Below are 16,657 nucleotides of genomic sequence, written 5' to 3' on the forward strand. Positions count from 1 at the left end.
CTTTTTCTCTTTGCCTCCTCACAAACTTTATAGTTTTGTGTGAACTTTCATAATTTTCTGAGCTCTTCTTGCCTTTAAACAATTTCATCACTGTATTTTAGGATTTGACGACCCTTTCATTTCTAATGGATATACTTGTCAATTTATCACTGTTCTCACTATGGAAGGCCTTTTCTGACCCCCAGTATAGGAAGATAGCATTTGTTTAACATTTTCTCGTTTTCTTTCAGACATTGACTTCACAACTGAGAGCAAAGGATTATCTTCAGAAAAAAGCAGCTATGAAGTAAATTCATACCATTGTGAGCCAATGAAAAGAAGTAAACCTTCAACTCTCAACCTTATGGGATTTATTTTCAGGAATGACTCATGGATCAGAACTGAATTTGAGAGACAACAGGCACCTAAAGTGGGATACTTTAGTCAAATGATATTCAGAAAACATACATCCCTTCCCCTACAGCAGAAAATTCACACTAGAGAGAAGTCATATGAATGTAAGGAATGTAGGAAGGGCTTTAGGAAATATTCACACCCTACTGAACATCTGAGAGACCACAGTGGTGTGAGATCCTATGAATGTAAGGAATGTGGAAAGGCCTTTATAGTTCTCCAGCATTTTATTAGGCATAAAAAAAGTCACACTGATTTGAAACCCTATGAATGTAACGGATGCGAGAAGGCCGTTAGGTTTTATTCACAGCTTATTCAACATCAGATAATTCACACTGGTGTGAAACCTTATGAATGTAAGCAATGTGGGAAGGCCTTCAGACGTCATTCTCACCTTACTGAACATCAGAAAATTCATATTGGCTTGAAATCCTATGAATGTAACGAATGTGGGGAAACTTTTAGGTTATATCGACATATGTGTCTACATCAGAAAATTCATCATGGTGTGAAACCCTATATCTGTAAGGAATGTGGAAAGTCCTTTGGTCATCGTTCAAGTCTCTATCAACATAAGAAAATTCATTCTGGTGAGAAACCATATAAATGTAAACAATGTGGAAAGGTGTTTGTTCGCAACTATCTGCTTATTGAACATCAGAGAAGTCATACTGGTGAGAAGCCTCATGAATGTAAGGAATGTGGAAAGGCCTTTAGTAGGGGCTCAAGCCTTCTTAAACATAAGAGAGTTCATAGCAGTGAGAAATTCTATGACTGTAAGGAATGTGGGAAGGCCTTCTGTAGAGGATCTCAACTTACACAACATCAGAGAATTCATACTGGTGAGAAGCCACATGAATGCAAAGAATGTGGGAAGATGTTTAAGCTCCATTCATACCTTCTTCAACATCAGATAATTCATAGTGATTTGAAACCGTATGAATGTAAACAATGTGGGAAAGCCTTCAGTCGTGTAGGAGACCTTAAAACACATCAGTCAATCCATGCCGGGGAGAAACCTTATGAATGTAAGGAATGTGGAAAAACCTTTAGACTTAATTCTCAACTAATTTATCATCAGACAGTCCATACTGGTTTGAAACCATATGTATGTAAAGAATGTAGGAAGGCCTTTCGTTCTATCTCAGGTCTTTCTCAACATAAGAGAATTCACACTGGTGAGAAACCTTATGAATGTAAAGAATGTGGGAAGGCCTTTAATCGAAGCGATCGACTTACTCAACATCAGAGAATTCATACTGGTGTGAAACCACACAAATGTAAGGAATGCGGGAAGGCCTTTCCTCATTGCTATCAACTTACGCAACATCAAAGACTTCACACAGGTGAGAAACTCTTAATGGAATGAGAGTCAGAAAGCTGTTAGCCATGGCACATCCTTTAACATTATCACTCTTCCACCACATAATGATATTATGGTAAAGGTTAAATTATTTAATGTAAATTATAAATGCTTGGTAGGGCGTCTGATACAGTATTTGCTTACTAAATATTGTTATCATTTAAAATGATAATTACTAGCATTACTATAAACAAATTCATGTGGAAGGAAGACCCTATGAGTATATTTTTTAAATCCTTCTATCATCACTTATCCATATTTTACTTTAGATAATTCATTTTGGACAAATTCCCATAGAACATATTAAACAAGAAACTGTTTTATTCAAAGCTTATCCCCCTGAAGATTAATAATGGGAAGAAACTCTATGCTTTTGTTGAAGAGTGAGAGCATAGCTAATGAAAAATTGGAAAGTGATTTGAAGAAATTTTCTTATGATAAGTTCTATAATACAGGTAACAGAATCTACATTCTCTACAATTCAGGGAACTTAAGATATTAACAGTGACAGGTTGACAGAAAACAGATGTTGACATGGAAAAGTTTCCCTCAAGTTTCTGAAAATTTTCAAATTTACAGAAAAGACACAACAGTGGTCCAATGAAGGTTTAGGTTTGTTTATTCTCCCTCTACCTTCAGTATCTCTCTCTCTCTCTCTCTCATATAAAAATGTATATATACAGATTCACATGTATCACACTTATCACATATTGAATATATATACTGCATAATCATTTTTCTGTGCTTTTGGAGTGAATGATTTAGGCATCACTTCACCTCTAAAAAATCAACATACAACTCCTGGATTTAAAGATAATCTATATGACCAATGAGCCACTGTCACCTTAAAAACATTAACAGTAGACCTATACCATTCTGTAATCAGTCCATTTACAAATTTCTCCAGTTTAGAGAATGTCTTTTAAAAGTGCTGGCTTTTTTTAAAAGCCAAAAACCAAGCTAAGCCCATATATTTTACATGATTATGGCTATTGAGTCTCTTTTAGTCAAGAACTTATCCTCCACCTGCTTTGTAACTTAAACTTTTTGAAGACTCAGGAGAAGTAACGCATATAATGTTCCACATTCTGTATTTGCCCTAATTTTTCTCCAGGCAGGCTTAACTGGTTTCTCTATCCCTCCTATTTATTGTGAACTGGATTGTTACGTCTAGAGGCCTCATTATGTTTCAGATTTTAAATTTTTGGCAAGATAACTTCATAGATAATACTGTGTATTCAATATTTGTACAAGAGCAGGTGACATAAAGTGAAGCTATGTTTGATCTCTTGGTTCATGTGTTGACCACCAGCTCTCTCCATTGTATTGGTACAGTTTTTTCTTTGCAATTAAGAAGTAATCCATGGAAAATCACATCAGCACTCCACTTGGAAATTGAAGCAGCCTTACGTATTTTTAAAAATCAAGACCAAAAAAAACCCCTCATCTTAAATATTTACTCATATATTTACCTTTTCACATGCTCTTCATTCCTTCCACATGATCTAAATTTCCATCTGGTATCATTTCCCTTCAGCGTGAGGAATTTAATTTAGCATTTCTTGGAGTACATGTCTGCTAATGAATTTTCATAGGTTTTTTTTTTTTTTTCTGGATTGCCTTTGTTCTTAAAGGATTTTTTTTCTTGCTATGGAATTCTGAGGTTTGTTATACACATATAGATACAGATACAGATATATTTAAAGATATTATATCACTGACTTCTGGTCTCCATAGGTTATAAGAAGTCATTTGAACTGTTTTTCCTCTGTGTGTAATGTGTCAGATTTTTTTTCTGCCCTTACTTCTCCTTCTGGGATTCCAAGTAGCTAGTCATATGTTAAATCTTTTGATACTGTCTCACAGGTCATTGGCTCTGTTCTTTATCAATGTTTTTTCTCAGTTTTTCAGGTTGGATAATTTCTATTGCTCTGTCTTCAGATTCACTGATTTTTTTTTTTTTGTCCTCTCAATTCTGCTGTTAAGCTTTTTTTATCAAATGTTTTATCAAATTTTGAGATATTGCACTTTTCAATTCTAGACTTTTTATTTAGTACTTTGTTATAATTTCTATTTCTTAACTAAGATTTCCTATTTCTTCATTGCAAGCAATATTTTCACAATGCTTTTGATTACAGTGAAAATATTTTCTATATTGATTCATCTAGAAAATATGTAAAATTATTTTTATTAATGTATGAAAAGTTTCAGTTTCAACAAATGTTCCTACTTTTTTATCTAGGCCACAAAAAAGTTTTCCTCTCCTTGGAGTTTCAGATTTTGTTTGTTTATATGCAGTGTGGTATGTGAGAAAACATACATCACATTGTCATTTTGGGGGTTTTGATTATGAAACATTTGGCAAATTTTTTTTAAGTCTCAAAGTTCAAAGTATGGTAAATCTTTGTAAAACTCAATCATTCAACCAGTGCACATTGGCAAAGAACATATGATAAATTAATTCATTGTTTCCTGTTTCAACAGTTCCATAAAGTAATAATGATTCATAATATCTATGTGTATATACTAAACCATGATACTTTTCATACTGTGGAGCAAAGCAATTAGGGAGACATTAGACTTTTGCCTTAAAATTCTAAGGAATCCACATTTTTAACCTAACATAGCTAGAGCATTGTTTTAGAAATGAATTTTTTCATACCTAGTGGAAATTGTTTTTTGACATATATAAAAAATTTGAAAATATCTATGCTATGAATCTGATTTTGTAGGCTGCAAACGGACAACATTTCTTTTTGATCTGGAAATATTTTGAGATAAAATATACCCAGAGTAATAACTGAGCAGTATCTTATACTGTACAACTCATCTGAAGCTAAAGAAGAGTATGTGTAGCTTTTCTAATGTTGAGATAGCTGATTTTTTACATTGTTAGAAAGATCTTGTATTCTATGAGCAGTTGTTAGATGGTAATTGAAGACTTTTTCACTTTTTGTATAATTTTTAGTCTCTTATAAAATCATAATAAAATTTCCACAATTAAAACTAATCATTTATCTTGCTATATCACCATCTAAAATTTGATTTATTCTTTTGTGCAAGACCGAAGCCATTTTATAGCTAGACAAAGTTATAGGCTCAGATTATGTTTTAAATTTATTTAAATTTTATTTGTTTAAAATTTATTTAAAATTTTCATTGCACATTTAATTCTGATTTCAGGCAACTAATTTCATTTATTCTTATTTGCTTATCAAGAGGAAATTTCTCATCAAATTTGCTATGTATCTGCTGAAAATGTCTCACAATGTTTTCCACTTTATTAACGTAACCTTTTTTTTTTTTAACATAATTAAACAGCTTTTTTGTTTTGCTCTGCCACAGCAAACTGTAGTTGGCATTAGTCATGAAATTCACAGTATATCTACTTCCAGTCTATTATTTTTTACTGTTCTGGCCACAGCACTGACCTCCATTTGATTCTGCATCAGTAGTACATTTTTCTTTAAAGTTTAAAAATATGTACATACTTATTTTTAAACCTAGAATACTAATTTAATCATAATTAATTTAGTTACCAACTATTATTTCCTTCATATCAGCAGAACTCATGTTGTCTTCATAAAATATTCAGATAAACACATCAATTTCATGACATCAACTAGATCAGTGCTGTATTTGTGTAATGCTAGACACAACATATACATATAACATGAACACTTGTACAAAATATCTATGCAATGCAGTGACTACAGTGAAATGCAGTCTTAGCAAAACAATGTTGTCAATAATAGGAAAATATTTGATGCTGCTTCAGTTCTTAAATTTAGATTTAATTAATTAAAATCAGATAAAATTAAAAAGTTAGTTCTTTAGTCACACTAATCTTATGTCTTAGAAAGTTCAACCTGGTGGAAATATATAATATATTAGATGTAGTGTGGGAATAAGAGGAGTATCAGAAAAAACTAAATGCAAGGTATCTGCACATTATCACTAGGATTATCACAATAATCCAGATTGGACATAAGGAAGCTCCACTACAGCTGTGATAGAAAAATCTCAAATATTTTTCATGTATCAAGTAGAATCAGCAAGACATGGTGACTAATGGGATGTGAGAAACCAAAAATTCCGGAAAGATTTTCAAACACTGTAAAGTATACCTGTAAGCCTCCATCTCAGTTAATTTATTCCAATCTGCTAGATCCTCTATACCAGTGCTAGTGTCCAGAAGTTGTGTTTGTCACTGGTATCTGAATTAGGGGCCACGTCTGCTAATTACTCCCAGTATTTATCCCCCTTTCTTCCAATAATAAAAATTTTTAAAAATTTTGCTCATGTAAGTCACTTAGGTTCATGGTTCTTTCCCCACTTTATTGGTCCATGGATCTTCAGTTATGGCCAATTGGAGATAATTAGAATTGTGTGGCAGTTTGGGGGAACATTCCTTAAGTGTACCTGGCTCATCCCCTTTTCTCTCTCTCTTCCTCTATGCCTCCATTCTGCTGCCCGGATTTGAATACGATGATTTGGAGGGCTTTGGAGCAGAGCCACAATGCCAGACTTAAATTGCCCACCTCCAGAATTTTATGTGACAGAAAATTTTTCTTGGTTGAACCACTGTCCTTCTGGGTCTATCTGTCTTACTCACAGCCAAACATAATCTTTATCAGTGCACCCAGGTTGCTGTACACTAAGAATAGTCATCAAACCCTCCTATCTCATCTCCATCAAAAGCAGAGTAAAGATTTCCCGTGAATGTTCCCTTGTAAGTACTCATCCCCACCTCATCAAAAACTCAAGTACCTGCAAGAGGGAAGCACTTATATTTTCCTTCTAGGACATGTTTTTCTGGCAGGATGAGGGAAGTGCTAAATGACATTTTTGAAAGTTGCATGACTTTTAGAAGTAAAGGCATTAGGGGATGCTATTTGAGATTATCCCTGAGGGAAGAAGAGCAGCCATGTTGATTTATGGAAATAAAGGCTCCTAAGCTTGAGAAACACAAGTAGTGGGCATTGGCAGAAGTAAGTGGAATTATCAAACCCTGCTATCTTTGGCTTTTATGATTAGAGTAACTGATTGTTCCCCCATGTCTGTCTTTGGGAAACTGAAATAGAGCAATGCTTTGAGGCAGGTAGAGAAAGGGGGGTTACAATCCAGGAGGGAACAGTCTTGTCTTGCCATCTCCTAAATGACCAATTTACAATAATACCATTCTGACACTTGGACTTATTAACTCTGGACTCCTAACTCCAACTGTGGGAATCCTAGTTTCTTTCAAGAGTGAAGATAGAACTCTAGCCAAACGGATGCCATATTCTGATTCATTCAGAGTTTGCAGAGGGTGATTACAGCTTTTCTTTAAAGAGGCAGAACTGAAACTAGACCCACAGAAAAGTCTGGGGATTAAGGCTATGATGTCCATCCTTGACCTATTTTGAGGTAAATTCCTGACATAAAGAACCAGATATAAGACGTATGTCCTTCACACTGTAAGGATGGAAGTTTCTGTCCTAAGGCCGGGAATAAATACTCCCGTGAACTCCTATACCCAAATTAACCCCTGTAGACATGTGATTGGCCCTTACCCCTCTCAGCCCAGAAACAAATATTTCAACTCCTTCCTCCACCAACCTACCATCTACTAAATTTGCATAAGTTCTAATCACAACCTCTGACACTCTGTCTCTGTGATTTCATTTCCTATCAGGATGCTGGGACCAAGGACCTTCTTCTAGCCTAAGATAGCCTTTCTAAGGGGACATACAGACAAATCTGAAATGTATCTGCCTACAAAGATCTGCCTGTTAATTTAGAAAGGCAGATCAATAAAAAGATACTCATATGTATTGCAACTAAGAGCTAAGAAAGGGGGCTGAGGCAGGTAGGCACCAAAAACAGAGTCTAGCAGGACTTCATGAAGTAGTATGAAAACTCCTGATTGTTACAGGTAGGAACAGTAAAGGCAAATTTTTCTTATTAGCTTTGTGCAAAGGTAATGAGAAAAAACAATCCTTTATGTTAAAAACAAGTAAGGGCCAAGAGTCAGGAATAAGTGAAGGATTGGGCAGCCCCTTATGTAAGGGTCCCATAGGTTGCATTACAGCATTTTTTGCATGCAAATCTTGCAATAACCTCCATTTTTTTTTATTACAAAAACAGGTGTGTTTTAAGGACTAGTAGAATGTTTTAAATGACCCAACTTTAGTTGTTTTGCAACCCATTTTTGTAATGTTTGTAATTTTTCTTTAGGAAGGGGCCATTGCTCCACCCAAACAGGTTGCTGTTGGGTCCATGTTAGAGCAATGGGAATAATATTTGGGATAGTAGCAGCAGCCCCTATTAAAAAGGATCATCTTTAAGGTCAGGTTTCACTGAGCAAGAAAGTCCCTGCCCCATAGAGTGCAGGGTATTGGTAATATAAAAGGAGTTACAAAGGCCATTTTATTTTTAGGCCCTTGGACCTTTAGTGGGTGAGAACTTATTTTAGGTGCCATCAGTCCATCAACTCCTTGATAGTGACATCAGATTTGTGTTTTTGCCAATAAGAAGGCCAATGGAAACTGGAAATAATAGTTTTGTCCACTCCTGTGTCTAATAACCCTGTAAATTGCTTTCCTTGTATTGAAACTGTTAAAACAGGTCTGTTATCAGTTAATGGATGTGTCCCAAAAGCTTTCTGTCCTGTATGTCCGAAGCCCTTATCTCCTCTATTATTTTCAGCAAATTTTTGAGCAGGTAAATAAGGTATCAAAATAATTTGAGCAATTCGAGATTGCTTAGGAATAATGTAATAAGAAGAGGCATGAACCATAATTTTAATTTTTCCAGTATAATCATTATCAATAACACCATGTAAAACTGTTAACCCTTTTAAGCCCACAGATGATCTCCCTAATAGCAATCCAAAATACCCAGAAGGTAAAGGTCCCCAAACTCCAGTAGAGATTAAGTAGGTTTTATTACTGTCATGTATCAACTCATTATCAATAGTCATTAGAGCTAAACTTGCGCTCCCGGGGGAAGCTGTGATGAGGTCAGAAATGGTGAGATGGGACTTTGGCTGACAGTGACTTCCTATATTTGTTTTTGAGGGGCACCTGGGAGAGTGCCCTGCTTTGAAATAGCCTTTAACAATTGCTGCAGAATACGGAAATAAATTGTCTGCTGTACTGTCAGCTGCTGTCCCATAGTTACATTGTGGCATGCCTGATAGGCTGAAAGTCCCCGATATAAATTTTTCCCCTTACTTACATGTAGTTGCCACGCTGATATCACATCGGGTCACCAAATGTCGGTGGTGTGATATCATGTACACACGAACACCGTGTGGAGAGAAGCGAAGCAGTTCTCTGTTTATTGATGCTTGGAAAAGGGTTTATATCAGACATGCACGATGCCTCACATATCATCTAAGTTAGGACAATGTTAATAATCTTAATCTATTTAGGTCCCCAAGTTCCTGCAGTAAGCACAGGATGTTACATGATCAAGGACAGATTATGTTTTAAAGTTCATCACGAAACTTCATTAAGTAGGCCATCTCTCATCCAGCCGGCTGTGCCTGTCTTAGGTTGTCCTCCTCTGAGGATCTTACCTGTCATTGGCTATCCAGCCATCCATACTGGATACATGATATTCCTCATAGCTTGTTTATCAGTTCAGCCCATGGCTTATTCTCCAGAGCCTTCAGCGGGGGCCTACACAAAGGTATCATAATAAAAAACTGTGTTGCTGACATAAAGACAGGCATACAGATCAATGGAATAGAATTCAGAGTCCATAAAAACTCACACATCAATTGTCAATTGATTTTGACAAGGGGGCTAAGACCATTCAATGGGGGAAAGAACAGTCTCTTCAACAAATGGTGCTGGGAAAACTAGACACCTACATGCAGAAGAATGAATTTGGACACGTACCTCACACCATAATCAAAAATTAACTCAAAATGGATCAAAGATTTAAAAGTAAGAGTTAATACTATAAAACTCTTAAAATAAAACATATAGGGGAATCTTCATGACACTGGATTTGGCAATGATTTCTTGGACATGAAACCGAAAGCACAGAAAAAATAAATCAATTGGGCTTCATCAAAATTAAGTACTTTTGTGCATCAAAGGTAAATATAAATGTAGTAAAAAGGCAACCCTCAGAAAGGGAAAAAAATTTCAAATTATTTATCTGACAGGAGATTAATATTCAAAATATATAAAGAATTTCTACAACTCAACAACAGAAAACAAACAACCCCATTGTTAAGTGAGCAAATGAACAGATATTTCTTCCATGAAAATATACAAATGGCCAAAAAGAACATGAAAAGATGATCAATATCATTCATTATTGGGGAAATGCAAATCAAAACCACAATTAGATACCACTTCACATGCATTATGATGGCTACTATTATAAAAGAAAAAAGATAATGACAAGTGTTGGAGAGGATGTGGAGAAATTAGAACTCTTGTGCATTGCTGGTAGGAATGTAAAACGGTGCAGCTGCTGTGGAAAACAATATGGTGGTTCCTCGAAAATTTTGACATACAATTACCCTGTAATCCAACAATCCCACTTTTAGGTATATACCCAAAAGAACTGAAAGCAAGAATTTAAATGGTATTTGTACACCAATGTTCATAGCAACATTACAATAGCCAAAGGTGGTGGAAAAAAACACATGTACACAATAGATGAGTGCATAAACAAAATGTAGTTTACACATATTATGAAATATTATTCAGCTTTAAAAAGGAGTACAATTTTAATACATGCTACCACATGGAAACCCTGAAAATATTACGCTAAATGAAATAAACTAGACACAAAATATCAAATATTGTATGATTTCACTTATATAAGGTACTTAGAACAGTCAAATTCAGAGACAGAAAGTAGAAGGTGGTTACCAGGGGCTTACAGGAGCAGAGGCTGGGGTGATGGGGAGTTACTGTTTGATAAGTACAGAGTTTCAGTTTTGGATGATGCAGAGGTTCTGGAGATGGATAGTGGTAGTGTGAATTGCTTAGTTCTACTGAGCTGAACACTTAAAAATGGTTAAAATGGTAAACATTATAATATGTATTTTAACTATAATAAGAAAAATAATGAAAGAAACATAGACTACCAATATATTTATAAAATATAAATGAAGGCTTTTATAATCCATGTGTGGGTGCATGACATCCAAGTAGAAAACAAAGTAAATAATGAATAAACTTACCTATGAAAATAGTAAAGCTCCTGTTTCAATATTCCCTTGAGCAAAGTTAAAGCAAATTAAGTGGAAAATTTTTGTTCCAACTATGAGAAACAAAATACTGAACTTAATTTTAAAAATAATATACATATGAATACATCAATGTAAAAAGAATGAGCTAAGGATAGAAATGGAGATTTAATAAAAGAGGAATAAAAAATGAATGAATGTGTACATAAAAACTGTCTAGCTTACGACAAATAAAAATGTTATAAAATATGCCATATTGGCCTTAAAACTGACACTAGCAAGTTTTTATTAAAATAATATCCATTGTACCTTAACTTTGATGTGCTATTAATCCCTAATCAATTTTGGTGGTAAATAAATCATACATAACATTTGTAGAGAGTATGTTATATCCTTATTTAAAATAAGCATATGTTTAAGTCCAGCAATCCATCTATGTATCTCATGTTAATGAGATAAACTAGAGTGAAAAAAGTACATTTCTATACAATTATTTCTATTAACAAGGTTTGAAAATGATCAACAACAATTATGTACAGAAAGATAAAGTATTGTATTCCAAAAAAATTTGGAAAACTTGATAGATATTTTAATTATGTAGATATAATAAATGATATTCACAAGACTTGTTTCTTTTTTAGTTGATTTTTATTGAATAAAAAGGTTCTTTAAATTCTGTGGTGTTTTACAATTTTCAAAAATTTCACACACATGACTTCATGTAATCTCATAAAAACCCTTTTGTCCTCCCTACCCCTATACTGCCCCTCCTCCCATTTCCCCACTGGTTACCACTAGTTTGTTCTCTATATCTGTGAGTCGGCTTCTTTTTGTTCACTAGTTTGTGGTATTTTTTAGATTCCACACAAAAGTGATGTCTTTCTCTGACTTATTTCACTTAGCATAATGCCCTCCAAGTCCATCCATGTTGCTGCAAATGGCAGATTTTCATTCTTTTTTATGGCTGGGTAGTATTCCATTGTGAATATATACCACATCTCTATCTATTCATTTGTTGATGGACACTTAGATTGCTTCTATACCTTGGCAATTGTAAATAATGCTGCTATGAACATTGGGGTGCATGTATCTTTTTGAATTAGTGTTTTTTTTTTCAGATATATATCCAGAAGAGGAATTGCTGGGTCATATGGTAGTTCTATTTGTAGTTTTTTGAGAAACCTCCATACTGTTTTCCACAGTTGCTGCACCAATTTACATTCCCACCAACAATGTACAAAGGTTCCCTTTTCTCCACATTCTTGCCAACATTTGTTATTTGTGTTCTTTTTGATGATAGCCATTCTGACTGGTGTGATGCGATATCTCATGGTGGATTTGACTTTCATGTCCTTGATGATTTGTGATGTTGAGGCACACACATCTTTCTGTGTGCCTATTGGCCTTCTACATGTCCTCTTTGGAAAAATGTCTATTCAGTTCTTTCGCCCATTTTTTAATCAGGTTACTTGTTTTTTTGACGTTGAGTTGTATAAGCTGTTTAATACATTGGATATTAACCCCTTATTTGCAATGATCTTCTCCCATTCAGTAGAACTGTCTTTTCATTTTGTCGATGGTTTCCTTTGTGTACAAAAGCTTTTAAGTTTAATTAGGTCCCATAAGTTTATTTTTGCTTTTGTTTTCTTTACTTTAGGAGAGAGATCTAAAAAAAAAATATTGCTGTGATTTATGTCAGTGTTCTGCCTATGTTTTCCTCTAGGAGTTTTAGAGTATCTGATCTTCCATTTAGGTCTTTAATCCATTTTGATTTTATTTTTGTATATGGTGTTAGAGAGTGTTCTAATTTCATTCTTTTACATGTCCAGGTTTCCTAGCACCACTTATCGAAGAGACAGTCTTTTCTCCTGATATTCACAAGATTTTGAGAAAAAGTTTACATACAAAACTCCTTAATTTATTGCTAATTATCAGAGAAATGCAAAGAAAAACTACAATGAGGTATCACCTCACACCAGTCAGAATAGCCATCGTTAAAAAGTCCATGAATAATAAATGTTGGAGACAGTGTGGACTTTTTAATGATGGCCACACATTACTTGTGAAATTAAAGACATTTAAGAGTTTCAGAAAATATTTCCAAGGGGAAAAAAAGAGGACTATGAAGAATAAACTATAAGAAGAAGAAAATATAACAATCACTGTGAGATGTACAGGTAGGGAAAAGTAAGAAAATTAATAGGACTAAAGCAGAGTGTTTTCATGTTCTAGAAGAATCCAGTTACAGCAGAAAAAAACTTCCTGGATTCTGTGAGATAACTCAGCTATCCAGATCTAATAATATATAAAATAATCCCAGTTTCTCTTCTATTAAATAAAAATAGTGTGTGTTGGGGGAAGTGATACAGATGTTTATGGGTGTATATACATATATACAACCTGCTAAGTGCCTGTTTCATAAATTCCTTATAAATGTGAATTGCTATACCATCTTTTCCCTTTAAAAGAAACACACAAAAAAAGACTTTTTTCCCAAATGTACTATAAAATCTGTTTTAGAAAAGTGACTTCCATAAAGAATTACCATTAAGCCTCAAGTGGATGATTCTATTAGATTATATCACAAGCATTTTTTTTATTATGATGAATACACAAAATGTTTATGAGCTGTAATTCAGTTCATCATATTGATATATGAGACCAATAACTATTATACATTTAGTTTGAACAAAACTTCTAAAGATTTTCTTAATTCTAGGAGTCTATTATCACCCAGCAGTTAGGAGTCTAGATCATTTTCTTACATGGTATCATCAACCACCCATCACTTAACATATTCCTTGTCCCCAAGTTGGAGGATATTGATAAAGGATATCAGACACGGCACAGACGGCACATCCTGGCCAATAACAAAATGGACTTTGACACTGGTGTTTATTGTCTAGAGAGTCCCTGGAAAGAACCACTCACTCCCCACTCTAATCCTGAAAGCTCACAAAGCCTGTGATCTCATACAAGTTGAGGCTGAGACCAAGAAATCCCACATTCCATCTTATCTCTCTGGAAAACTCAGATCTGTGATTTCTAAATATGCAACAATTTCCACTCCTCCTCATGGTCCTTTTTAGAAACCGAGCAGCAAGAGGGAGAAAAAAGAAACCACAAGACGCTAGTATTTCTTGGAACACTGGGAGACTTAACTAAAAACAAAACCAAAAACAAAACAGAAATGAAACACCCTCCAGGGCCACATCTGCCTTATCCACACATAAACAAATGGAATTAAAGGGGAAGCTGGAATTGAGTTGACAGCAGTTCTTGGGGACAGGATTCTGGTTCCAGTGAAACATGTAGCTGGCCCCCAGGGTGAGACAGGAGGAAAGTAGGGCAAGGCATAGCCGTTCAAGGAATGATAGAGCAATTAACACCCAAATGGTGGAAGATTCAATTCCCAGTAGGCCTTGAGGCTCATGATGGTAGGACATTTGACTTCTAGTAGACCTTGAGCTTCATTATATGCTCATTATGTTACTGACATGGTAAATGACACTCCCACTGGCACCGTGACAGCTTTGAGGTTGACCATAAAAGGTCAAAGAGTGGGTGGTGGCCCAATTCCTGGGAATCCCAGCCCCTTCCCCAGGGTAGTTGGAATGGTCCTCCCACTTCCTGGCACATGAAGCTACGCAGCCCATAAAAACTAGCAACACGGCACCTTGCTGCCTTTCTTGCTCCCTCCTCTTGGGAGATGCCCACACTCTGCCTACACAGTGTGTATCTACACTTTAACTTGAGCACCCAACCCCTACACATCAAGGCCTTTCTCTCATCTTCTGAAAAAGCCTACACTCTATGTAATATGTATCTCCCTAAATAAACCTACCTTTACTCAACTGTGGTCCACTCTTGAATTCTTTTCTCTATGAAGCCGGGGCACATCCCAGGGGCTCAACTGAGACCTGGGACATGGCCCTGCTCTTGCCTCACATTTGTTTTTCCTGTATCAAATGAAGTGCCCCCTTCTAGGAATTCTACTTCCTGGACTTCCCCATCATGTCTTCCCAGAAACCTGTCACGAGGACCCTTCCAGATGTAAAATTCTCATTCCAAGACTAGATCTCTGCCTTGTTGCTGGAAATGTACATTCTAGGGCTTAGTACAGGACTTCTTTTCTTGCGGTCATTTAACTTCAGCAGTCCCTAAGACAGTCTAGAGGGAACCCAGAGCACACAGCCAAAGCAAACTGAACCTACAAATAAGGCCACGCATCTCATTACCCCACCAACATATTCCCAAAGGCACACATCGTGAGGGAGACACCCCCGGGCCCTGTCACGCCATCTGTCACGCACTACTCTTCTCACATACAAGACTGAGGCTCCAGACACGACACGCCCTGAGGCGCCTGTTCGTGACAAGGACCTTCTTACCCCGAGCGCCTCCCAGTGTCACCCCACCCCACCCTCACTGCCGGTTGCGACTCGGCTCCGGTGAAGTCGCCGGAGCCCTCCCACCCTCATTCTGCACTGACTACTTCCTCGGACAGGTCCAACTCACCGCCCAGAGTCCAAGCACCTTGAAGACACCGGAAAGGGACCTAGAGACGGAGGTTAATTTGGGCCCAGAGGCTCATGGGAAATAAGAGCCGGAAAATCCTCGGAGGCTCGGAGCCAGGCGGTTCAAAGCACTCTTCCTAGGCAAACTGGCCCCACCCAGCGAAAAACCTGTGCTCGGCGACTTCTGGGAAATGTAGTCCGCAGTAGGTGAAGCCCCGGAAGTTCCCAGCATGCAACTCGGCTCTGCCTATCAGAGGAAGGTTTTCCAAAGGTCGCCGGGATTTCTGGTCTTTGCTGGAGGGAGACATTTGTGTCTTGCGCGAACCTGATGGCTCATTTGTCTTTATCGTGGCCAAGGGCGAATTAAAAGGTTCTCAGCGAAAGCTGAGGAACCCATTGTGGAATCCAGAGCGGGTGGGGATGGGAATGGGGTGGGAGGTGACCAGGGACCCCTCGGTGAGCTGAGACATCGCGCGTTAATCGGGGTACGAGAGACTGGAGCAGGGTCTGGCAGTTGAAAAAATGAGTGTGTCTTGCTTTCCGTGAGCTTGTGGGTCCGATTCGGTGTCTGGAAATCTGTGTAGAGTTGTTTATATTCATGGGGTAGTTTCTGCAAATGTGAATCTTTGTTTCCTTTGGGGTAAGGTGGTTTATATTAGATATTATATGCCACTGTTGGAAAGCAACAATAAGTGGTCGTGAATGGTAATTGTGCCCATGGGGACCTTGAGGAGGTGTCTGTAGGACTGAGACTTGAGGTCTGTGACTTTGTATGTTTCTCTTAATGTCAGTAACTGAAGGTGACAATATTTGTGAGATATTTTTCCTGATACGCTTTTCTTTTGATTGTGAAAGTAGACCACCATCCAGCTGGGACTGAAAAACTGTACAACGTTGCCTCGCTTGGTATGTGTTAGTTTGATTATCTGACTACCAACCACTATATGTGACTGTGTGTTGTGACAGTGAGTGACAATAGTCCACAATTTTGTTACCTATAAAATAGTGTTACTACATCGTCTTGGAAGAATCAAATTTAACATGCAGAAAAAGGTTTGCAACTTACCTGCCAAAAATTTGGATATTTTATAATGAATCAAAGATGGATAATTAGGTGTGGAGGACCTCTACAGTGAAATAGTGCACAGCAGTGAAAGCTACAGAATTTAACAAATACGATGAGCA

General features: G+C 36.6%; 1 protein-coding gene and 1 long non-coding RNA gene across 6 annotated transcripts in view; one reads left to right on the forward strand and one right to left on the reverse strand.

The window, feature by feature from the left end:
- Nucleotides 1-6,877, forward strand: part of LOC105062486 (uncharacterized) — a 25,019-nt gene extending 18,142 nt beyond the window's left edge. For all 5 annotated transcript variants that reach the window (XM_045510551.2, XM_045510552.2, XM_045510550.2 and 2 more), the window contains one exon: nt 231-6,877. In XM_045510551.2, coding sequence (XP_045366507.2) covers nt 231-1,762 — 1,532 coding nt within the window. In that variant the 3' untranslated portion in view covers nt 1,763-6,877. The remainder of the gene's footprint in view (nt 1-230) is intronic.
- The window catches only part of LOC105062487 (uncharacterized), an 18,614-nt gene extending 2,967 nt beyond the window's left edge, over nt 1-15,647 (reverse strand). Inside the window, exons 1-2 of the long non-coding RNA XR_834696.3 lie at nt 15,474-15,647; nt 9,321-9,423 (exon numbers count right to left, since the gene is read on the reverse strand). This is a non-coding gene — a long non-coding RNA (uncharacterized LOC105062487). The remainder of the gene's footprint in view (nt 1-9,320; nt 9,424-15,473) is intronic.
- Nucleotides 15,648-16,657: the final 1,010 nt, after the last annotated feature.

The sequence above is a fragment of the Camelus bactrianus genome, chromosome 9, assembly GCF_048773025.1.
Source record: "Camelus bactrianus isolate YW-2024 breed Bactrian camel chromosome 9, ASM4877302v1, whole genome shotgun sequence".
Classification (NCBI taxonomy): domain Eukaryota; kingdom Metazoa; phylum Chordata; class Mammalia; order Artiodactyla; family Camelidae; genus Camelus; species Camelus bactrianus.